The sequence below is a fragment of the Maylandia zebra genome, linkage group LG5 (genome assembly GCF_041146795.1).
Source record: "Maylandia zebra isolate NMK-2024a linkage group LG5, Mzebra_GT3a, whole genome shotgun sequence".
Taxonomy (NCBI): domain Eukaryota; kingdom Metazoa; phylum Chordata; class Actinopteri; order Cichliformes; family Cichlidae; genus Maylandia; species Maylandia zebra.
Window position 1 is genome coordinate 39,059,595 of NC_135171.1, and position 22,270 is coordinate 39,081,864.

The 22,270-nt window shown below is 40.5% G+C and overlaps 1 protein-coding gene across 4 annotated transcripts; it reads right to left on the minus strand.

The window, feature by feature from the left end:
- Nucleotides 1-2,300: 2,300 nt before the first annotated feature.
- tmem74b (transmembrane protein 74B) lies at nucleotides 2,301-21,727 on the minus strand. Of its 4 annotated transcripts, none has more exons than XR_013098717.1 (5): nucleotides 21,499-21,727; nucleotides 18,983-19,073; nucleotides 17,104-17,376; nucleotides 15,151-16,017; nucleotides 2,301-11,563 (listed from the first exon to the last, which is right to left on the minus strand). XR_013098717.1 is itself a non-coding variant. In XM_004559050.3 (4 exons), exons 3-4 carry the CDS (start codon nucleotides 17,326-17,328, stop codon nucleotides 15,373-15,375), a joined length of 870 nt encoding a protein of 289 aa, XP_004559107.1. In that variant the 5' UTR covers nucleotides 17,329-17,376; nucleotides 18,983-19,073; nucleotides 21,499-21,727; the 3' UTR covers nucleotides 2,301-15,372. The 4 variants fall into 4 exon arrangements, 2 of the variants coding, with proteins under 2 accessions (XP_004559107.1, XP_076740445.1); XR_013098718.1 differs by having other exon boundaries at nucleotides 2,301-3,383; nucleotides 11,475-16,017; XM_004559050.3 differs by having other exon boundaries at nucleotides 2,301-16,017.
- Nucleotides 21,728-22,270: the final 543 nt, after the last annotated feature.

The following is a 22,270-nucleotide window of genomic DNA, read 5'->3' on the forward strand; positions in this document are numbered from 1 at the left end:
AAATGTTCTCACACATCAAGAAGAAGTTTGTGCTCGAGTACTGATGAGTATTTGTGTGTGTGTTTGTGCAGCACTCATTCAGCACTAGTTAGCAGCTCTTGTGTGTGCATTGTATCTATGTTGTTTGTGGAAACAGCAAGCTAACCAAGCTAGCTAAGCACTCAACTGACTTGGAAAAGCCAACACAGGAATGGCTGCATGGTGTTCTTTTAAAATATAAAACTGAGTTTACCCATTTGAGCTCATTAGAGTTTGGACTGTGAGGTATGTTGCTCTGAGATGTTGTCAGCACACAGTTTCCTCCATGCTTTGACTTCCTCCTCTTTAAAATTCATAAAAAGAACAGTCTGTTTCCATTTATTTCAGGATATTTTAAAAGTTATAGTTTTAGTTTAACACCACATAAACAGCCTTTATGTTTTGCTTTGTTAGGATGTAAATGGCAGCCAGAAGAGGACAGTAAAAAAAGAGTGAGTGGGAGTGACAGGGACATAAATCAGTGTCTGAAAATCAAAACACAGCTCAGTCAGATTCATCTGATGTTTCTCCTATTAAATTTAATGAGAGGTTCTGTGTGAGGCATACTTACCTTTAGATCGTCAGGGGGTCTTTACTAATGCTCCTGTGTGGGTAGAAAGATAGGCAAGGTTCTCATTTTGTCTTGTGGAAAACAGTAATCTGTGACATTTATGAGTCATGCTGACTGGGGATCTATCTGACTCAAGAGCATAAATAAAAGGGACAAGAAACAAAAACAAGAGGAGACATAAAAAGACGTCATGCAGCTTTAAGAAAAAAGAACTCAGTTTAAAGACTGACAGTAATAACAATGAGACAGAGTCCTGGAGACAGACTAGAACATAGAATTTAATGCTAAAGAGCAAAGTCAGTTTTTAAAAATCTAAAAATAAGCCACAACCAGCTCAGCCGGGACACTCGGACACTTGAAGGGCGGAGTTTAAATATAAAATCCACTGCAGTGGTTAGATCTGCAGGCGTTTCAGTTAAGCTCCTATTGCTTACTTACCGTACAGTGTAGATGTTGATTGCATAGCTTTACAGCAATAACACAATTCAAGTTTATACTGGTTCCCTTAAGGCCTTCTATTTTGTTTTTTATATAGCCAGGGTTTATCTGCATGATGTCATATCCTTTTGTGAGATGAGTAACGATTAACAAAAAATATTTTTTGCAGCTTTTCCCAGAGAGCTGATATGAAGCCTCCACCATTTGTGATACTGTTTATACTATGATGATGATGATGATGATGATGATGTGTGGGTCTTTAAAAAGCTGCAACCTTCAAAGGTGTAAAGTTAAGCCAAGACAGAGAAACAGAAACTGCAGAGGAGGCCACTGGAGGCTGGCTGTAAAAGCAGGTCAGTCCCAGCAAACTCCCATATTAAAACATCGAACCCTACAGCAGAAATAATCAGGTTCATAAAAGTGCTTCAGTGTCTATAACTATTTTCTAACAACCTGACAACTGTATGAGTCACAATTATTTTATTTTGACATTCTTAACAAGTCAGCCACCCATTTGAATTTTATAAGGACTTGAACGTTTGCACTGCACATGCTCACACAGGCAGCTAGCTGATAGCTGTCTGCCAGGCTTCACCTCAGCTCATTCATCTCATACCTCAGTTTTAGTCAGTAAAATTTGGGGATTTTATTAATCCGTGACTATTAAACAGCATGCTGGTGCCTTGGCCACAGCTTCCAGGTTAGAAAAGTGAAGCTGGTGCATAGCTGCCTTAAACTGAGATTCTTTCTGATGGTCAGCAGGGGGCTTTTCAGATTTTCCTATCGTTTCTTCTGTCCTATCCTATTGAATGCAATCATGCAAATTTAGCAAATCATGGTCTTAAAGTAAAAAACGAGTAGAAAGCGGGGTTTACTCTTACTCAGGGACAGCTCAAGCCCTCATCAGGTCTGATTTCAGAACTATGTGATAGTAACTGACAAAACATCCAAGACAGGATTTCACAAACCGTGTGGATGCGTCATGGTGTCTTCATCCATCTTTCACATACAGTCTATATCTGATACTCACCAGTGTGTAAGGTTGTTGTTATGTTTGATTTAAATAAGTTGAATTGAAGTTGGAAAAAGTTTTCTAAGTTTAACCCGGAGACAGAGGAAGCCTCCCTCTGATTGTGCAGTAACACCAGGTTGCACTGCTGCCACAGCGTGGGAGCTTAATCTGCAGGATGTTTGTCTCACCTCTGAACCTGATGAAATGCAAATAAGGTCCAGCAGAAGTTGAACTGCTAAATAAACACAGAGAGCAGCAGCCTGCATTAAAAACAACAGCAATTTTATTGGTCACGTTAACAAAATCAGACTTAAAAACCAGCATCGTCGTTACATACAGGACATGGCTCTTCAGTATGTACAGGAACAAGGCATCGGACCTTTAGAGCGTCACACATTAATAACATGCAGATTCACTGGCCTCCTGAAGCGCACAACGCAGCGTCTTTTAAAACCAAGTGAAGAGCAAAAACAGGAGATGGCAGATATATTTGTAGTTATCGCTGGAGTGAGAATATATTTGCTGAAATCAGTTACATTTGAAACTGTTACATTCAAACGCATTCACAGAAAGTCGTGAATCAGGATTTCAGAATTTTTAAGATTTATAAAATGGTAATGAACAACTCTCACTAATAAACACTGGTCATGGTAGAGCTTTAACAACACAACTCGGTTTGAGACTGTACAAAATCCTCTGTGCTCTTCATTCAATACATCAGTGAGCAAAACAGGTGTCTGTGCCGCTCGAGCAATTTAGATTGTTCTTAGGCGGGACGATAATATCAGCAAATATGCAATCTAATATTTATTATTGGATGAAATTAAAAAAAAAAAACAAAGGTAAGAAAATCCTCTTCACTCTTTGTGGGACTGAGGTTTGGTTTCTTGTAAAAATCATACAAAGTCCTTAAAACTTCCTCTTTAGACAGAAAGAAGCTGATGTATATTTTAAAGAGCATCTGAATCCTCTACAGTAATTACCTGCAGTAACGATCCTTTGCAAGGATTCAAACTTGGAAAAACATACAACAGTTAGCAGCATTTTATGTAGGACTAAAGTTAAAAAGGAAACACTGAGAAACATTTGTGAGACACCAGGTTCACACAGAATACATCACATGAATGCTGTTACAAATAAAACCAGCCTTTAATTATCCTGATCTGGTTGAAGATGGTTGCTTTATCAGGAGCTCAGGCCTGTTTTGGGGGCAACTAAAGCATCATAACTACCCTGTAATTCGAATGGCTCCCTCTTAATGACCGCTGGTTGAAGTTAAAGGGAAAACAAGCATCATAAAAGGATGATTTCCTGCTGTTTCTGAATTTCCACAAACTGGAGAAACTAGAGAAAAGGAAAACAGCAAACAGATTCCTGAGCCACATTCATAAAAGTCTGTGACAAAATCTGTGTCTGTACACAGCTTATAAAGCTCTGTGCATGCACGGTCCCGCTCTCTAAAGTCTTAATTACTGTGAAATTTCATGCATGTACACAAGCATAATTTGCACTCTGGTCTTTAACTGTAGGCGCTTCCGTAATTCAACCTTTGCATTTAAATTCTCTGTAAATTCTCGAGTTATTTTGGCAGGTAAGTAAACACCAATGAAGAACAGCAATTTGTTGATCTCACTGAGAAACATCTAATGAAAACTGTAATGAGACCATCAACTCTGAAAGATAAGAGAAAAGAAATGGTGGTGCTGCAAAGTTTGCTCAATCCACAACAGTCTGATTGTGCAACTTTTATGCGTCTGGCCTTCTGATAAGTAAAGTTCACAGAAAATACAGGAGGAGCTACTGAGTCGAGTAATATCGAGATTTATTTGACCAGGTTTTCATGAAGACAGAGCTCTGTTCTTCTTTTGTAACAAGTAAACGACTTTAAGATGATTTTTACACAGATATTTGCAACTTAGCACCAAGAGTGAAGAGATAAATGTAGTTCTCTTAAATTCATGAATATAACAATAAATGTGACTATTTTATACTTGGAGTAATAAACCAGCATTATCTCACACACCGCCTGCTCTGTAACAGTCTCTGTAACCCTGGTTTTCGCTCAGGTTAAAGGGCTATGTCACCTTTCTCAAGTAATACAATCATTATAAGACTCAAATATCAACAGAGAGTTTATTTATTTTACTTTCTGCTATTTATAATAATCTGTAATCTATAAACGTTTCCATTAATTTATAATATAACATAACTAAAATTCCACCTTAAAATCAAAGTGATATATCCCTTTAAATTCTTTTTTTTTTTTTTTTTGCTATATTTTGTACTAAACTTTACTTTCATTGTCATATATTCATTGCAAAAGACTCACAGACAAACACAAAACTTCTTTCTCAGGCCACATAATATTTTTCATAGTTTTTGTACACTTCTTAGACCTTAATATGCATCCCTTCATTCTGCTTTCATAAAGCGATATTTCACTTGGACAGAAATGTTTATTTTTTTAATCTAAATTACTGAACAGTCAGCTGTAAACAGAGGCCGCCTCGGGGGCATCGCTCACTCTTTTATTTCTACTTTTTATGTAACGTCTGAAAATGTTGCTGCTGACACGATTCGAGGCAACGTGACCTCAGATGGTTTCCATGTTTACTTCTTTTAAAGCAGGAACGTCAAACTCATTTGAATGTAATAAACTCAGAGAAAAGTGCAGTGATAACTCAAAGAATCCCATCAGCATGTCCACTCAGGCTTTAATCCACACTATAAGAAATGGATCCATAAAATCACAAAAAAGTACTGACATTAGCCAGACTTTGTTTCCTGATTTAAGAAAAGAGAAATTTTCTGTTATATCACAGATAATTTCTGATTTCTCTTTAATGGAGACAAATGATATTTGATATGGTTCATCTATAAAGAAAAAACAAACTTTTCTGTTATTTAATGCTTTTTCTGTTACTTTTATTGGGATGTGGCAGCCTGAGGTTCAAGCCTTTGTCAGTAGGACCTCAGGCTCAGGAGACAATAACAGTTTGGAGTCTTGTGATTCTTACTTAATGAAAAGTTAAATTTGAGCCCTTCTTCTCTGCAAAGCACGCCGGGCTGGACCTTTGACGGGCCAGTTCTGGCTCTTGTTGTTTGGTACGTTTGACATCCCTGTTTTAAGGCTCCAAAATTAAACTCTCTTAAAACGTTTTTATTCTCATGGTTTGGTCATGATAGGAACTTTCTTTAGATTAAACATGACCATGCTGTGAGCATAAAGGCATTTCATTTGTTATTTAGAGGACAATGCCTTGGAGTTATCTGACTTTAAAGCCTATGTGTATATATCTCAATCAAAGACCCATCAAATCAGGCAAAAACAACATGAATCCTTTATCATTTCAGCTTCGTGGAAGCTGACTGACACTGAAGATCGTCCAAAAAACTTTCCACCGGTGTGAAATATCACTTTATCTAATCAAATATACATCTATTACCTCTGCATGTTTCAGAGAAGAAGAAAAAAAAAGTACTTTATACTGAAGTCATGTGACTGTTTACACCAAACTGGCTCGCGTGTGAACGACAGAGATCGTGAGATTGGGCGACTCTGCCGCGATGCACCAGCTCCAGCGTTACAGTATTAGTTTGTACATTCATTGAGTCTCAGAGTGAAATGCTACTGTTGTTTGTCACATTTGTACATAAAGGGAAACATCGAGCCGCAGCCTGCAGAAGGAAGGACCTTTCAGAACGCTTACATTTCTGTTTTAACCAGGAGCTTGTTGTCACAGCGACCTGCGGTGGATTTTTTCTGAGGCGCCGGGACGTGTTGTGATTAATGAGAATCAAATCAGGGTCACAACCCTGTGTGCTGCTGAAGTGTCCTTGAGCATCGTTCTGAATCCCAAACAGCTGTGAGAATGCTGTGCTGTGTCTGAACTTTGACCTCTGACCACTCAGTGTGGAGAAATGAGGGAGGGTGAGGACGTTTTTTTCTCTTTTTGTGCAACCAGATTGTTTTTGTTCGTTTTAGCTCTGATATTTCTGCTTTAAACTAGGAAGGAAGGAAAATAAAGATATGCACTAGATGAAGTGGGGGGTGCAGGTGCATGCAGATATTTTTAAAAACATAGAGCAGAGCGAAGTCAAATTGTGCCTGATAACTGTCCGCTAGCATTCACCTCGTCATATTTAAGCTGATACCAGGGCCGTTATCAAAGAGAAACACCCGGCACCAAAGACTCCTGAGCTCTCTGAGAGAACTCTGATGGTAGAAATTCAACTTCCAGGGAAAGTTTTAACCTGTTTTGTGTCCCATAGAGCACTGAAATTACACCTATTTTAGGAATTCCCCCAAAAATAAGTCCCGAAGCATTTCATGATGACTGCAGAGTGGCGACTTTAATTTGGAATTGATTTGAAGAGCAAATTAGCAAATCACAGAAAGGGCGGGTTGTTCAGGCTGCTTTAACCTTCCCATACCTGAAATGCTACTGTAAGCTGCTTTGCAACCCACCTCCTCCCACTTGTTTTTCTCTTTCTGACTTAATCGGTGTAAAACTCTACCGCCAATGATGCCTTCTCTGTTCTGTGTCTGTGTGGAACAGAGCCATGCTGATAAATATAGCGACTGACCCTGACTGAACAAGGTTCATTTACATTTCCTGATTCAAGCCTATAAAAGGTGAGATTAGAAAATACATTTAACACCTTGTTTTGGTTAAAAAACAAAGTGGGTCGATTGGCAGCGACTTCTAAAAACACACATGAATGTTTCTGTACATAATCACCTTGATTTCCAATCAAGCGGCTGAAAAATGAAACCAATGCAAATGTGTAAACAAACAAACAACCTGCCGTTCTTCTGAATGTCCATTTGAGGCTGACTATGAACGTGAGTCAGTCCCCACAGACTCTGTTAAAATCTCCGACTTTACAGCAGAAATAAAATGTTTACAGCCTGATGCTAAAATTGTTTTGGCCTCTGTGGACGTTTGTCTTCATTCATAATGTGGCTGCTTTGACTGACTCGCGTGCTTACACCTGCAGCTGTTAGCTGTGCTGGCTCCACCTTCTCAAATTCAAGTCACTGAACTGGACCTCAACGCCTTGTTGGAGCATTTTAGTGCAATTATCAGACAAATATTATGATGCAGGTTACAGGTCGTCCAACCTTTGCTTCGGAAAGATCAACATGGTGACGGCCAAAACGCTCACGCTCGATTTTCAAAACCTAAAATCCAGAAACAAGCTGGTAAACCCTTCTCTTCCATGAAATGAAATTAGGGTATCATTTCTACAGTGGCACGTTTATCCAGTACTTGTCTTTACATCAATGAGAACAAAGCAAAAAACTTAAAGCTCACAGGTTATTCTGCAAATATTTCTTGGTGCTGGTTTGCCAAGTTGCACTCAGTGAATCAGGGAAACATTAAACCTTCTGTTTATATCCCATAAAACCAGATAAAGAGACTTAATATCATCATATTTTCTCTGTTGTGCAAGGAGTATTACATTTTTATTCATTTTTTAGAATCTACTGAGTATGTCTCAGATGCCAATAAAAGGAAATTTAAGAAAGTCTAGCTGCTAATATTTTATTCATTCAGCCCAGCAGAGTTTTTTGTCGGTTTTATCCTCATGCATTTAAAGTTCTGACTACTCAGCTAAACTCTCCTCTTAGCCTGGAGTGAATTAACGCTCTGATTCTTGGAAAATGTGTAATTTATTTATTCCCACAAAGGCTGAGTGTGCATCTCGTCCTAGCCAGAGGTTTCAGGAGACTCTGAGACACTGTCTCCTCTATCATGTCCTCACAAGGACTTTTCATGACATCCGAGAGCTGCTCTACCAACAGTCCTTTGATATAAATAGACTATTTCCATGGCAACCGAGTCATGGCGGTGCCCGCGGAATAAAGATTGATTTTCTCTCGTGTCTTCGGTCAAAGTTCTTGACATTCAAGGATGTCACAGAGGAAGTGAAACACAGAAACATAGTTTCACACTTTTCAGACGCTAACATCCTCCATCTGTTTACATCTGCTTAATTATAAAATCCATTTGTGCATTTAACTGTGACCTCACTCTTCACCCTTTGTGAGTGCAGCGGCGCTGTAGTAATGCCGTCAGGGCAGGAGTGCAGCTAATAAATATATGCAGACCTATGAGTCACTTTAGCAAACGAAGACAGTGAGTGTTTCTCACTCGTGACTCTTCTTTCCTGATTCCATCTGCATATTCACAAACAGCTCACCTACGTCCTCATTGCAGACTTCATAATGCCCGCCTTCAGGTCTGAATAATGAAGCTGGTGTGGAAGAGCCTCAAAGCTGTATTCCTGCTAATGACCAGCAGGGGCAACGCCCTCTATACTTTGATTGCACCTGTGAGGAAAATGACCCTACTTCTCAATTGATCTTAAACCAGTGCAGACAGTTTCCTGATGAGCTCACAACTTTGGCTGTCAAAAGAAAGCGACAACAGCACAAACAAATTTAGCCAGCATTAAAGGATGTGAGGAGAAGCTCAAGCGTTCGTTTGGTTTCTACAAATCTGTTTTAAACTTGGCATTTTTCAAAGCTTCCAGCAGCTCAGATATTTATTTTTATTTGCAAAACCAAAATCTGGCAGAACAAAAATCCACAGCAGTCTTTTCTTTGTCTCATGTATGAAACATGTTATTTGGACTCTGAATTCTGTGCAACCTGCGACTGACATTACAAACACACTCAGAATGCAGCTCAGTGATGATTACATTTCTGAATTTCTGCTGGTTTTCTACCATTTTCACACATTTTCACATGTAGTTGATCAAATTCAAACCAATATGAGCTCTAAGACTGAAGTTTTGAAAAAATACTCTCATGCGTGCCCCCCTCCTCCCATCTGAATGAGCTTTTCGAAGTGTAATCCTCATTCTTTCTGTGTCCTCCTCACCTGACTGCATCCATCCACATAACTGAACTAAAGACCCTTTCAAGCCCTTTTCTTCCAGCTCTGTGCATCCAACCTGTGTGAAGTGACCGAGCACCAACAATCGTTCCTTCTGTGATGTTGTTTCTCCCCACTAACATGGACCTGCAGGGTCCACAGGCCTAATCTGTTTCTCCCCCAAAGAGAACCAGGTTCAGACTTGTTTTTTTCCAACCTTATTAAAACCTTAAGCCTTGTCTTTTTATTTCTGGCTGCCCAGAGGCCAGCGGGGAAACATCAATGTGTCATTCAAAGTATTCATGCAGAGTCACTCCTCGTCTTCCCCGCTAAGCTGAAAATCCGCCTCTTCAAGAATCACCTCACGTCACCCGGCGACTCGGCTGCATCCCACCGCCTCGCCCACATCTCCTCCCCTCCTTCACTCCTCTCTACTTCATCCACACATGAATAGGAAAGCTTCAGCCTGTTTCCAAAGCAACACGATGACAATGAAGTGACACTTTGACCTTTGCAATCCTCACTTCTACTAGCATGACGCTAAAGCATCTCAGCCTGAAACTTTATCTCCATGTTGGCGTTTCTACTGTTTCTGAATCCAGTGCAACAGGAAAGAGTCTGAAAACCTGGAACGACTTTGACATTTTTGCACTTCTGCTTCTTCTGTCTTTTTTTAAGGTTTTATTTTAAATTCATGTCTCTTGTTAATGTCGATGAGGCTAAACAGGATTCAGAACCTGTGGAAAGGAGTGCTGGGGATGCTGCAGCGCTCCGTGGATGATTGCAGAAGAACTTGAGAAGAAGTTTGATTTGTCATTTCATTTTCATGTTTTATTTTATTGCAGTAAGTAAGTGATCAAACTATCATGAACTTATATATCCCACAGAGCGTCTCCAATATTCCAAAACCTGCTTTTGGCTGAGGGAAAAGTTCAGGACTTCTGGAGTGTGATGTAAAAGTAGCAGATGCTGAAAATGTGCCCGAGAAAGGTGTTTCTGACTTTTACAGTTACTGGAACATATTTTTCAGCGCTATGTCAGCCTTTTGTGTGTCTTTGGTTGTGCTCGCAGCCAACATGTTTGCAGCTTGGGAAAGTGAGAAAATTACTGTTGAAGGAGAAGCTTTTTAATGGACTACTGCTCTCAACACCAGACAGCATCAGCTGTGTCGGTCGGATCAGTGCATCATGACTCAGATTTGTTCTGAACCTCCATCACAGCCAGCGTGACTAATCCAGCAGAGACACGTTTGGCTAAAAGCGTGCCTGTAAAGTTTGAGTGAACCTCCAGTTCTCCTCCTCTGTCACAGTGAGCTTGGTGTGATCACACACTGACTGCGGAGGTGAGAAGGAAGCAGGGCAGCTTTCAGCAGCAGCGAAGGACGACAGCTGCTGAAAACATGGGACTCGTTCCCTCACGTGTGTCCCGATGTTAGCCATGAAGCCCCCTCACATGAAGGCGGCAAAGATCTCAGGTTTTGTTTTACTCAAGGACACTTCAGCGGGGGGGGGGTGGGGGGGGGGGGGTGGCAAGGACCAAATCTGTGACCCTCTGTTTATAAATGTTAACCTGCAGCGAATGAGGTTACACGCTGCACACCGTTAGCCTGGTCTCTACCTGGATGCAGCTCCTGGTAAAATAACAATAACACTATAAATAAATAAAAACCTTTAACAGGTTTGAATATTTGTGTCATCAAACATTTGCTGTTTGTAATTAATAAATATAATAATTCATGTAAAGTTAAAATATTTCTTTATGTCTTTGTTTTACTTTTTAATCATTGCTTACACTATCAATGTTTATAATTACATTAGTGTTGATAGATTCAATATATTTGAAGCTCATGCTTTTGTATATTTATTGGCCTTTTTTTTCTTATGTTAAATGTTTTATTACTAAAATAATCAGAAGACTCATTGAAAGCAGAAATATTTTATCGTTAGTTAAATAACAATAAAGTTATGGTCATTGTTGATGTCCTCAAATTCTTTGTTTCCAAAGTGTGATCATAGTAGGGATATTTAAAAGTGATAAATATATGTCTAGAACATTTTTTTATTGTCAGTGGGAGAAAAAAAAATCAATTTTAGTTTTTTCTGACATTTTAAGGCTCAAACGACCTTCACACCAGCTGATCGGCCGTAAGACCGTTTGTCTGTGACGTTAAAGCCATCATCACTAATAATTACCCCTAAGTCTGTGCCATCAACAATGGGACTTTCACTTTAAAATCGTTCTCTGATATCTTCACAGTCGAATGAAAAGTTTAATAATTCTGCTAACACACTTTGCGAACTAGTCACATTTCCATTTCAATTTTATTTTTATCGCGACCAATCACAACAATAATTGCCTCAAGGCGCTTTATGTTATGAGACCTAACAATAACAGAGGACCCAAAAGTCATTTTTTCTGTTAGGATTCGACCAAACCTCTGATCCTGTGATGGTTTAGGCCTCGCAGGGTTACTCAGCAGTTTGTGTGATGTTTATGAAAGAAAGAACTTGGTTCGCTGTGACTCGTTGTTTTTTTTTATACTTTTGCATACCTGCGTCGTGTTTCTGGAGCAGAAGTTTCTGAAGGTCCTCCACATCCTGCATGTCTGCAGGTTATATTTACAGTATTTGTGAAAGAAAACTGTAAAACGTCAAAAAACAGCTGAGATTAGTATCAGTGTGTGCGCCACTGCAAGCTGGACTCAATAATGTGTGCATGTGTGTGTGTGTGTGTGTGTGTGTGTGTGGCTACATTACCCTTGGCTAACTGGCTCACTATACAGACCGTAATACGTTAGCATAATAATATCAGTGTATACACAATGTACAGTGCCGGTGTTTACTTGTTAAGGCATATCGTATCCTTACATGACATAAATAACATCAGTGTACATATTATACAAATAAGTGATGTCATTAAAGGTTCAATCCACTCAAAAACATCCACAAGTCACTTTAATGTTTCTTCTTTAAGATGAAATCAGCTTTTTACCCATTTTAGGCTTTTGACTCTTTCATAGACGTTCGGATTATAATCAGTGGTGGAGTGTAACTAAATACATAGGCTCCGGCTTCCCTGTGCCCCTGAATTGGATAAGGGGATGGATGGAAGTTGTGTAGGCACAAGTAATTAATTCTGGGAACCCACTGGGATGTCTGATAACTTAGCCACTGGGTATAATGGCTAATTTTGTGGTACCAGCCAGGCCACGATTTCCATTTGTAATTTTTTTATAATTAATAAAAAACTGTCATAAGATACTACACAATGGTTATCTAATATACTTTGACAAATGTAATCCTGCATTTCCTCTCTACATGAACTGTTTACCCGCATCTATCCAAAGCCTGGAGTACAAACAGAAACCAAAAGGCTTCCTGTCCCAAAAATGTCTTCATACTCATACAGAATCTGCTTTTTGGGATCATTATAAATTAAACACAAGTAGAGCTCAAACATTAAGTTATAGAAGTTAATTATTTTTGCCCCATGTTCTTTAAATTGTTTTATTAGCATTTTTTCTCCTACAGTTTTTACTCGATAAAGTAAACACTCACTCTCTTTAACACCAACATTACTCTCGGTTGTCTAAATGTCCAAATGAAACAATGGATCTGTGCTTTGTAATCAGCGTGAAGTTTGCAAAATGTGCACAATTACTATCAAGGGAGCCAATTCTGCTCACATCCTGCTTCATATTTTTGTTCTCTGCCAAAATAGCTTTGCATGATTTAAAGTTCAAAATAATCCTTACTTATTTTAAACTGGATGTTGCCTTGAAAATAGAATATATTTAAAGGCAGGTGGGCGGGGCTTCTGTGCTCTCTGAATGAAAAGACCATATGAAGGATTTCCTTTCTTTGTGACTTCATACAAACCAAAGCTGAGTATTGTGACTTTCCATCACTGTAACAGGATATATGACAGAAAATAAGGATTTACAACAGGTCCCCTTCGAGTTAACGCAGGACTTCTTTCTTGTGTTTAGTACTTTTTCTTAAGTAAAGATCTGAAGTGTTTGTCCACCACTGATCATAAAAACTGCTCAGTCGAAAAAAGTTCATGCGCACTTTCAAATGATACAAACCATAAAGTCTATGTAAGTCTAGCGTGTAGCACAGGGTAGTTTTATATAAATATGACTTCAAGTTCTGGAGAAGCAGCTGCTGCTTATAGATGAAGTTTCCCTCTCTGATGGAGTCTCTGCTGTGGAAGCTGATGCTCACAGAAAATGCTGATCAGTAACCATGAGGCAACAGTTTTGGATGATGCAGCACGAGACACCAGATATGTGACACAATACTTATTGTTGATGCTGCATTCACTGACACTTTTTATGTAAAACAGGCTTGTTGGAGAAGTCGATTTTTACACACTTTCTTTTTTGGTTCTGTCGCTTGCAAAAATGAATGTGACCCCTGTTAAATTACTCATTGTTGTGGCTTAAAATTTTGATTTTGAAATGCTTCTGTGATAAAACAAAACAAACAAAAACAAAACAACAACAAACAAACTGTGTTCTTCATCTAGTGTCTGCTGTGATAAAACAGCCGTGATTTCCAACCAAGATCTGCTCAGAAACTGTTTGTCAAAGAGAAAAATAAGAAAATAAAAGAAATCATTACAGACAACTATGCTCTTTGACGCCTGGAGCAATGCTTTCTGGGTAACGTGTATCACTTCTGCACCTGCCAGGCTAACACCTCTCATCGTTACCTCCTAGCTCTCGCTGCAGCCAGCCAAACGTTAAAGCTGCATTAAGCAATTTCTGACCACAAGGGGGCATAATCAGCTTTTAAGCTGGTGAGTTAAAGACAGACCATGCACAGAGGAGTATTTCTCACTGGGCTGCCATTTTCTGTACTTACAGTGAGAGAAAGCAGCAGCAGCATGTGCTGTGTGGTTATAGACAGATGGATTCTGGACGTTTGAGGCCAATAAGAGAATCAATATTTGATGGCTTAAAAGTTCCCCGTGGAGGTTTTTTCCTGCCTCTGCTAAAAATCTGCTGGCAGAATATCAACAAAGACACAAACAGCTGTGAGGAATCTGTGATTTTAAGAAAAACTTTCTTTTTATCATCTGAACATGAGCATTTCACCCGACACCTTTACAACAAATTAACTGAAAATTTAAGAAAGCTTGCAGCGTCAGATCCATTATTAGCTAAATCTGCAGCTCCTCTTAGATTTTCTGAGCTTTGTAAAAGATTTCTTCTTGTTTAGGTGTTTGTCAAAACCCTGATAGACAAAGCCAGAGGTGAGCTGGCGACCACAGGGCAGTGACGAGCAGCAAAAGAACAAGGTACTAAGATAAAGAGAGGGAATAATGGAGGAAAAAATAATCACAAACACAAGCAGAAATGAATCATAATGCTACTCTACAACTCTGATCAGCCCCAGCAGGCTGGCATTATAGAGAAAAAAAGGCAAACATCAAACGGGATGAAGTGGGAACACAGTGGAGCTTTTAGCAACTAAAAAAGATCAAAAACAAACTCCAACAAGGTCCCATTAATCATGTGGGCACAAAAATCAGCAATTATATGATAATAAATTTATATTACAAGTAAGCAAAGACAGTTTTACTACAAAAAAGTCACAGAAATATCAGATGGAACAAATTGAGACCTTTTCCAGCTTGAATCCACCTCCCAACATTAAACCACATCTGTCTGTGCGACCAGAAAAACAAAACAAGCAGCTAAAAGGAGCCAAGCGAGCTCTGTTCCATCTTTTTAATCAGTCACTTATTTTGCTTAATGCAGGTTTAAACTGAACATTTTAAGCTTTTTTTTAGGGTTTTCTGCAGTTAACCTTCTGCATTAATGGCTGGAGGTGAACGTCGCCAAGCTTTCAAAACTGTTGCCTCTGTTTTTTGTATGACTGCGAGTTGCTCTTTCTTTTACAGTAATTTACTGTGAAGTCTGTTATAGTGCTATTCACAGCAGCGTTGCAAGCCGAGTATTTAGTGTGAGTGTGTTAAGGTGAACCTGCTGGTTAGGGCTTAAAATATGGCTAGATTTAATTACCGAACTTCCTTTCAGCATCAGTAAAGAATTTTCACAATAAAATGTTAATCTTACTTTCTGCGGTGCTTTATATCATAATGTGCTTTATATTGTATGAATCTGATTAACATACTAGGATTCAAAATCTTCATTTTAATCTTTGATATGCATCCGTTCATGTCCACATGTGCTCTTATCCACATTGCCACAGGCTTACCTCTCGTCTTCCACCCAGTTGAGCCCTCTGTTGTAAAGTCATACATCCCTTGTGATTGGTCAGAATAAATATCCCTTAAGCTCAGTTCATCCCTACATGCCGGGTAACAGCTCCGGCAGGAAGTCTCTTGCTTAAGATGGGGTTCTCCCCTCGGCACAAACGGGCGACCTGCATCCCCATAATGCACCTGGGGGATCGCGCAGAGGAAGGCAGAGGGTGGAGCTAGTTGACTCCACGTGCAGCAGCAGCAGAAGAAGAAGCAGCAGGAAGAGAAGGAGGAGGGTTTTTGCTTGGTCCCGGTACTGATTTAGAGTCCCGGCTCGGCTCTGGCTGTACGTTATTCCGCGTCTCTGCGCATTCCACCAAAACCTCCTCGCCTCCATCCCCGCCCTCACCTAACCTTGCCTCTCCAGTCGCCAGCTGCTTCATCCTCAGGTTGATGGAGCCGTAAGTCCTCTTGGGTCGAACGAATGCCGCCCTGCGTCGGTACATCTCGCCCCGGCAGATGGACACCATGAGCAGCACGGACAGGAACATCCCTCCCAGGGTCAGCAGGCCCAGGCCCGCGATGATGCACTTATCCAGGTGGGAGCCAAGCTGGGCGTAGTACATCTCCAGCTTCTCCATCTGTCGAGCCGAAACTGAGTCAGGGTCGACTTTGGGCTCCCGTGGGATGGTGTAGGCGATTACCACAAGGACGATCCCACTCACGAGGAACACCAGCGCCAAGATGAAGCCATAGTCTGCCGAGTGGTCATCAACGGGGCGAAATTCAGTGAAGTCCTGACCGTCCTCCTGACCTCCACCTGCTCCACCCCCGCCTTCCTCCTCATCATACGACTGTGGTGAGATCTCCTGACGATGATGCTAGTGATAAAGGGAGGAAGGAAACAAGGAAAGAAGAGAATAGAGGAAAGAAAAATATAGAAATAAGAACAGAAAAAGGGGGGAATGAAGGGGTTAAGGAAAAGACAGAACAGATAAAATCATTAATAAAAGCACAAGGAAAGAAGGAGCGAATGAAGTGAAGAAACAGAGGGAAAGGGAAAGGGAGCAGGAACCGAAAGAAGGAAGGAATAAAGGGAGATAGGGAGAGGGAGGAAAGAAGGAAGGGAAAAAAGGAAGGTAGGAACAACAGACAGGTGAAGACAAAAAGAAAAATGAAAGAAGAAAGGGTCAAATAAAAAAGGAAGTAGGGAAAGGAGGAAACAATGGAAAGAGTAAAGAAAAGAAGGAATATGAAGATAAAAGAAAGTAAAGATGTGACACAAGAAAGAGAATTTGAGAAAGAAAGAAAAGAAGCAAGGAATGAAGTGGAGAGGGAGGAAAGAATTAGAAGAAGAAAACACAAGGAAAGAAAGAAAGAAGGATGAGATAAACAAGCCAGAGCACAGCGCTGAGGTCAGCGTTCACAGAAAGCAGTGAGATCACATCCAAAGAGGAGAAAATGCGTCGGCGCGACGACCTGTTACTGATGAATGTCGCCGACGTGTGTCAGTAAAAGCTGTACAGATACAGATGAGCTCCGTGGAGTCGTGACAGTCTAACAAACAGCACAAACAAAATAAAAGCCCGGGCGGGAGAGTGATGTCACCCCAAAGGCATCTAAACAGCAATCAGTACAAAGCCATTTTCCAATTAAGAAGGAAGCTTAAATCTGTTTGTTTCCTGAAGACAAACATGCCAGAAAACCCTGGACAAGTTCTTTTTCCAGGCCCGCAGCTGTACGCCAGCGTGTGTTTGTCTCTTCTCACAGGGTTCATCTTCCAAAGAGATGCCTGTGAAGCTGGATTTCTGGCTCAGGTTAGATTTGGAAGGTTACATCACTTTTGGCTACGGGGTTCGCTCTGTAACCCGAATCTGCCGAGGTCACATAAGGACTGTTTTAAGCGACTGCTTTAAAAACATCCAAAACAAATGTCTGCCACAACCACCAAACCCCACCGCGCTCACCTTACTGTTTCCTGATGTGGAAGGCGGATAACTCGTCGGCTGTTGCTCCTGCTGACGGAGGTCCTGCTCCTCATCCTGCTCGTAGGAGGCGTTCTCAAAGCCCCGGGCGGAGCAGCCCAGCGTTGCTGCTGTCCAGGGTGCTGAAGTCGGTGTCGGAGACGGGCCTCGCCGGGCTCCACTCCCTCGCAGCTCCCGGAGCTCTACGGTGTTGAAAGAGGACTCCATCGATATGTGCTCATGTCTTCATTGGACCTCCACTCGGCTTTATCCTCACTGAATAAATAGATTAAATATTATATGATTCATGACACATATGAAAGGAGTTATATAATCCAACGGAGCTCGACTTGACCTACAAAAAAAATCATTTTCTGTGTCTCTGGTTAAGACTGGATTGATCGTAGGCTCACATTAATAACATGTAGCCTTATAGTTTATTTATCAGTCATGGTCAGAAGTGGTTCTCAAGTTGTCAAAGGGTTACTTCAGATCCATCCCATTTTTTAGGAATCTTTGTAAAATTTCCATAAACGTACACATGAATTCATCGATGAACTGGTTAAACTTTTAACGTTCAAAGAAGAATCTGACTTCCTGTTTACCCTAATATTAAGCACACATCCTCTACTTTGTTCTACGATATGAACAAACGCACTGGGCCTCCAACACCTCACACCTACAGGAGCTGCTGTGTTGTGGAAACCCAGCAGTGCAGATTTTGTGCTGATGATGATGTCAGAGGAAGTTTGGTCAGTACGTACTGGCCAATCCCTGCTGTGGTTCCTGAATGCATCCACTTTGCAATAATACCACTTACAGCTGATTATGGAAACTCTATGAAGGAAGAAATTTCATGAACTGACTTTCTGCAACAGTGGTATCCTGTTAGAGTGCCACACTTGAATTGAGTGCACCCTTCAGAACGACCCATTCTTTCATAAATGTTTGTAAAGGCAGACTACATGGCTCAGCCTTCGCTCAGTGTTTATGCTCCTTTTTCTTGGTTCACCTCAGCGATCGGTAGTTTTCTTAAGGTTGAGCTCTTTTCAGATTGCACATGTAGAAATGCTTTTTATTCAACTGAATTTCTTCTGTCTTCAGAGATGATGGTTTAACTCTATCTTTCCAGGTTTTAATAACACATTGAACAGTTCTTAACCAGCTGTAGTTGCTTCAGTGTTTCTGTTTGGTTGTTTTCTTTGCTTGATGCAGGTCAATAATTTGATCCTCATGAAACAGAGTAACATGTTTTCCACTATGGGCTGTGTCTTCCTACGTGGTTGTTTAAGAAATGAGAAGCAGTTAGGATTGCATAACCTGCTGGCAGCTGAAACATATTAATAACTGCAGTAATTAAACACTGGATAATAACTGCTGACATTGTTTTTGACCAGGCAGTTTGTGTTACTGAGCTCTGTGCTGCAGACTCAAAATAAACACGTTAGTTAAAACTCATCCCTGACATTACTTCATTTTATTCTGAGGCAATGAGTTTGCATATTTTTAGGACATTTATAACAAGAAGTGACTGAGAACAAGTACAAATCAGCTCAAAATGAAAACTACACGTCTGTGTACTCATATATATATTAATAATCAAAACTAATTCCAGCAATTTATGATAATTTGATTACTTTTAATGGGTCTGTCTCACAAATGCATTAAAATAACATTTTTACTTTCAAATGCAAATTTTTACTCGACTGTTTTCACATTTGCTCAAGTGAAATAAACGTCTCGCTTCTTCTTCCGCCTCAGTGAAACCAGAAGAATCGTGCACTATTTGTCACACCTGAGAGGGGATTCATCCTGCAGGCCTGCTGTCTCCACACCACCTGCAGACAGGAATCCATCACACATTTAATCACACACGTCTCACCTTCATGGTTATTCATTCCCATTTCTTCTCCCTGTCATCACTGTCGCGCTGACACTTCTCCCGGTGATGGAGAGTTAAAACCAGCTAAATCCTAAAGTAAAGGAAGAGAGAGAGATGTTTGCAGCTGATTTCAATTCATTGTAAGCTCTTTAAACCAGGTCAAGGTGAAAACTGATATATGTGCACAGAGATGCGTTAACAGCAGGGAGCAATTTAAACAAAGTGAGACAATTGCTTTAACCTCCTAGGACCTGCCGTCCACATATGTGGACATCACATTTTTGGTTATTTAGACTAAAATACTCAATTTTGCTCTACATGCGCCTGATATCCACTTACGAGGACGTTATACTGCTACTGTTCTATCAAAACTTTAAACGAATATCCTCATATGTGGCTCTTATTTTTCTTAGAAACAAAAATAAGGTTAAAAAAATCTGGTAATTCTCTGTTTTTACATTCATCGGGCCCCAATGTGACCAAATATCAAAGAGAAATTAGAAATGCATGCTGTGAAAGAGTTCGGGTCTTAGGAGGTTAAAAATGCACTGAGTTATTTATTTTTGTTTCACAGAGAAGAAACTGTCTGCCTGTGCTGGTTAACACCTCAGAGCCCCGGGTGTGATCCTTATCAAGCACAAGCTGGTGTGAACATTAAAGAGGCTCGATAGCTCAAGTCTGAAGATCCAATGTGGGAGTATAAAAACACTTTTAGTTCATAGTCAAAATCAACCCAATTTGATAAACTGATCTCAAGTGGGCAGGAGAGTTAAAATGACTGGATAATAAAAGCTATTAAATAGTCTATTAAAGTCTTTGTTTTAATGAATTTTTAAAATTGAATGGCACAAAACAAGGCAGGGACCCTACAGGAAATCAGAGCGTTTGATTAAAAATAAAGTGTAGCGTAAAAAACATTACAGAAAAAATGGCCCCACAAGCATAGAAAACAATGTTTCATGTTAAGCAATGTTTAATAATGTTTTTCAAAGTGGTGAAAGAAGTTCTCCTTAAGTAAAAGCTATAATCAGCTGTTACAATCATACTGTGCAAGTCTTAAACCTTATTAGTCCCTTATTTCTTTAGATTTTGCTTCCAAGGATCCAGAATTTCTGAAAGTCTTTCAAAGTTTTTCTTTAGACCTTGGCTGCTTTAAAAAACTTTTTTTGCTCAGCCACTTAACACTGACCCATGAATCATTCAAGCATAAAATGGGACCAGTGTTGTGTCTCCAGGCAGCTCAGCAAAAAACCAGTGGTTTTGCCAAAACTGATGCAAAGGCATCTGATGGGCAACGGCATCATTTTCAACATCCCAAACACAATAATGTAATTTCCTCTACACAGCACTCAGTCCCTAACACAGAATAACACATTCATATTGATATTCTTAGATATGTAATATATGAAGTAATTAATGCTTTACAATAAATGGTATGAAGTAAAAAGCACTAAAATACTGACATCCAAAATACAGTGGAGTAAAAGTAGAAAGGAGCAACGTCCATTAAAATGATTCTTTAGTAAAGTACTTGAGTAAATGTACTAAGTTACAATCCACCACAGCTTGTATCCATTTCCTTCTAGTATAATTGTCCTGCTCTGGGCACGCCCCTGCTCTAAAGAAAATAAATGCAATGTAAACATGAAGTCTGACTGTTGTTCTTCTTACACGCGCAGGGATATTCACAGCGGCTCTTTAAAGGCAGAAAACATCTCCACGCGGAGTGTTTTGTAACCGAATGAGCAAAATATTACTTCTTTGTAGACCAGCAAAGCAACTTATTAACAATTATTCATCATTATGAATGACTTCCCAACAGCAGGCCACATGTTAGACAGGGCTGCTCTAACACAGCACAGCCTTTTCACCAAGCTGTGATTTCTGCTCCACAAAGCAGCGCATCACTCGTCTGTAATCTCCGGGGAGCTCCGGGCTAAAGTAGCCCACTGACACACTTCTCGTTTATCATCAGAGCCCGCCTCGATGGATCACATCTGGGAGCCCGAGTGCCCATGAGCAACCCGTCATTCCACCCTGTGGCTGTGCTCCAGCACCACCGTGACCTTGCGATGCGCCAAGCTGCCAAAACCTGAACCAGTGCACTCCGCCTGTGTGTGTGCGTGTGTGTGTGTGTGTGTGTGTGTGTGTGGAGATGATATCAGGATGAACCAGGGCAGATAAGCACCACACTGACTGACACGCTTTTCATTACCCCGAGCAGACGGCAGATAACACGGACCAAACGAGGAAGGAGAGTCCGAGTCTGCGATGATCGCATTCAGAGGTAAATTATGCAACCAGGCAGCGACTCAAGTGCGGATTTCTCTGGAGGGAAACACCGGGAAACGAGTCAGTATCCAGGCAGGCAGCATCCACCCCGCGCTGCATCCCAGAAACCCGAGAGAAAAAAAACAAAAAGAAAGGAAAAAAAGCCTCGATCACTTGCAGGGGCACCGATGAGAGGACCGGAGCACTGAGAGCGGGCAGTGATGGGGATGACAGCGGGGTCTTACCTGGTGCCCAGGGCGCGACCAGACAGGAATCCGACGGCTGTGGACATCCGGAGAGATGGATGCTGCTGGATGATGATGAGTGAAGAGGACGGAGAGCGAGAGAGGGAGAGAGAGAGGCGAAAAAATGACTGAGGTGAAACTGACCATGCGCAAAACCAGCTCGTGGCTTTCCCTGCTGGTGTCTGCTGAGCTGAGCTGGTGGTGGTGGAGTCACAGGAACCTCTCCACTCTGCGCCTTTTGACCTACATCACTTCACGACATTTTCCCTAATTTAATGAGGCAACAGCGCCCCCAAACCAAACTGCAGCCTGTTAATTGAGGCGTTTGTGATCTGACAGATCTGATTCTTCTCCAAAATCAGGAAATCAGGGAGTGATTTTACCTGAAACTGGCAGAAACCCTGAAAGAAAATATTCTTAGTTCATGAGTAATTTTAGTGTTAAAGAATTTTTTAACATTGGATATTTAAGTTTCTTCATTTTGGTGTCAAATTTACGTCTTTACCAAATCCCTTTATGGCAGAAATTTATTTATTTTTTTAAGTAAAGAAACGACAAAAATCTCGCATCAGTTGAACAAATATTGCTTTTTTTCTTTCTCATTTAGTATTATCTCTGCGGAGGCAACACACAACCTTCTACACATTCAAAAGATGTCACACATTTCTGTGTTTTGGGAGGATTTTTACCAGTCAAGCACATCTAAACTCTGTTATTGAGGCTGATGGAAAACAAGAAGAAAAGACAACATTATATGACAGTTAGTCACAAA

Coding starts and splice junctions, on each gene's coding strand:
- tmem74b (XM_004559050.3), bottom strand. CDS start 17,328: ATGGAGTCCTCTTTCAACACCGTAGAGCTCCGGGAGCTGCGAGGGAGT. Junction 16,018..17,103: donor CCACATCAGGAAACAGTAAG/GTGAGCGCGGTG, acceptor CTTTATCACTAG/CATCATCGTCAGGAGATCTC.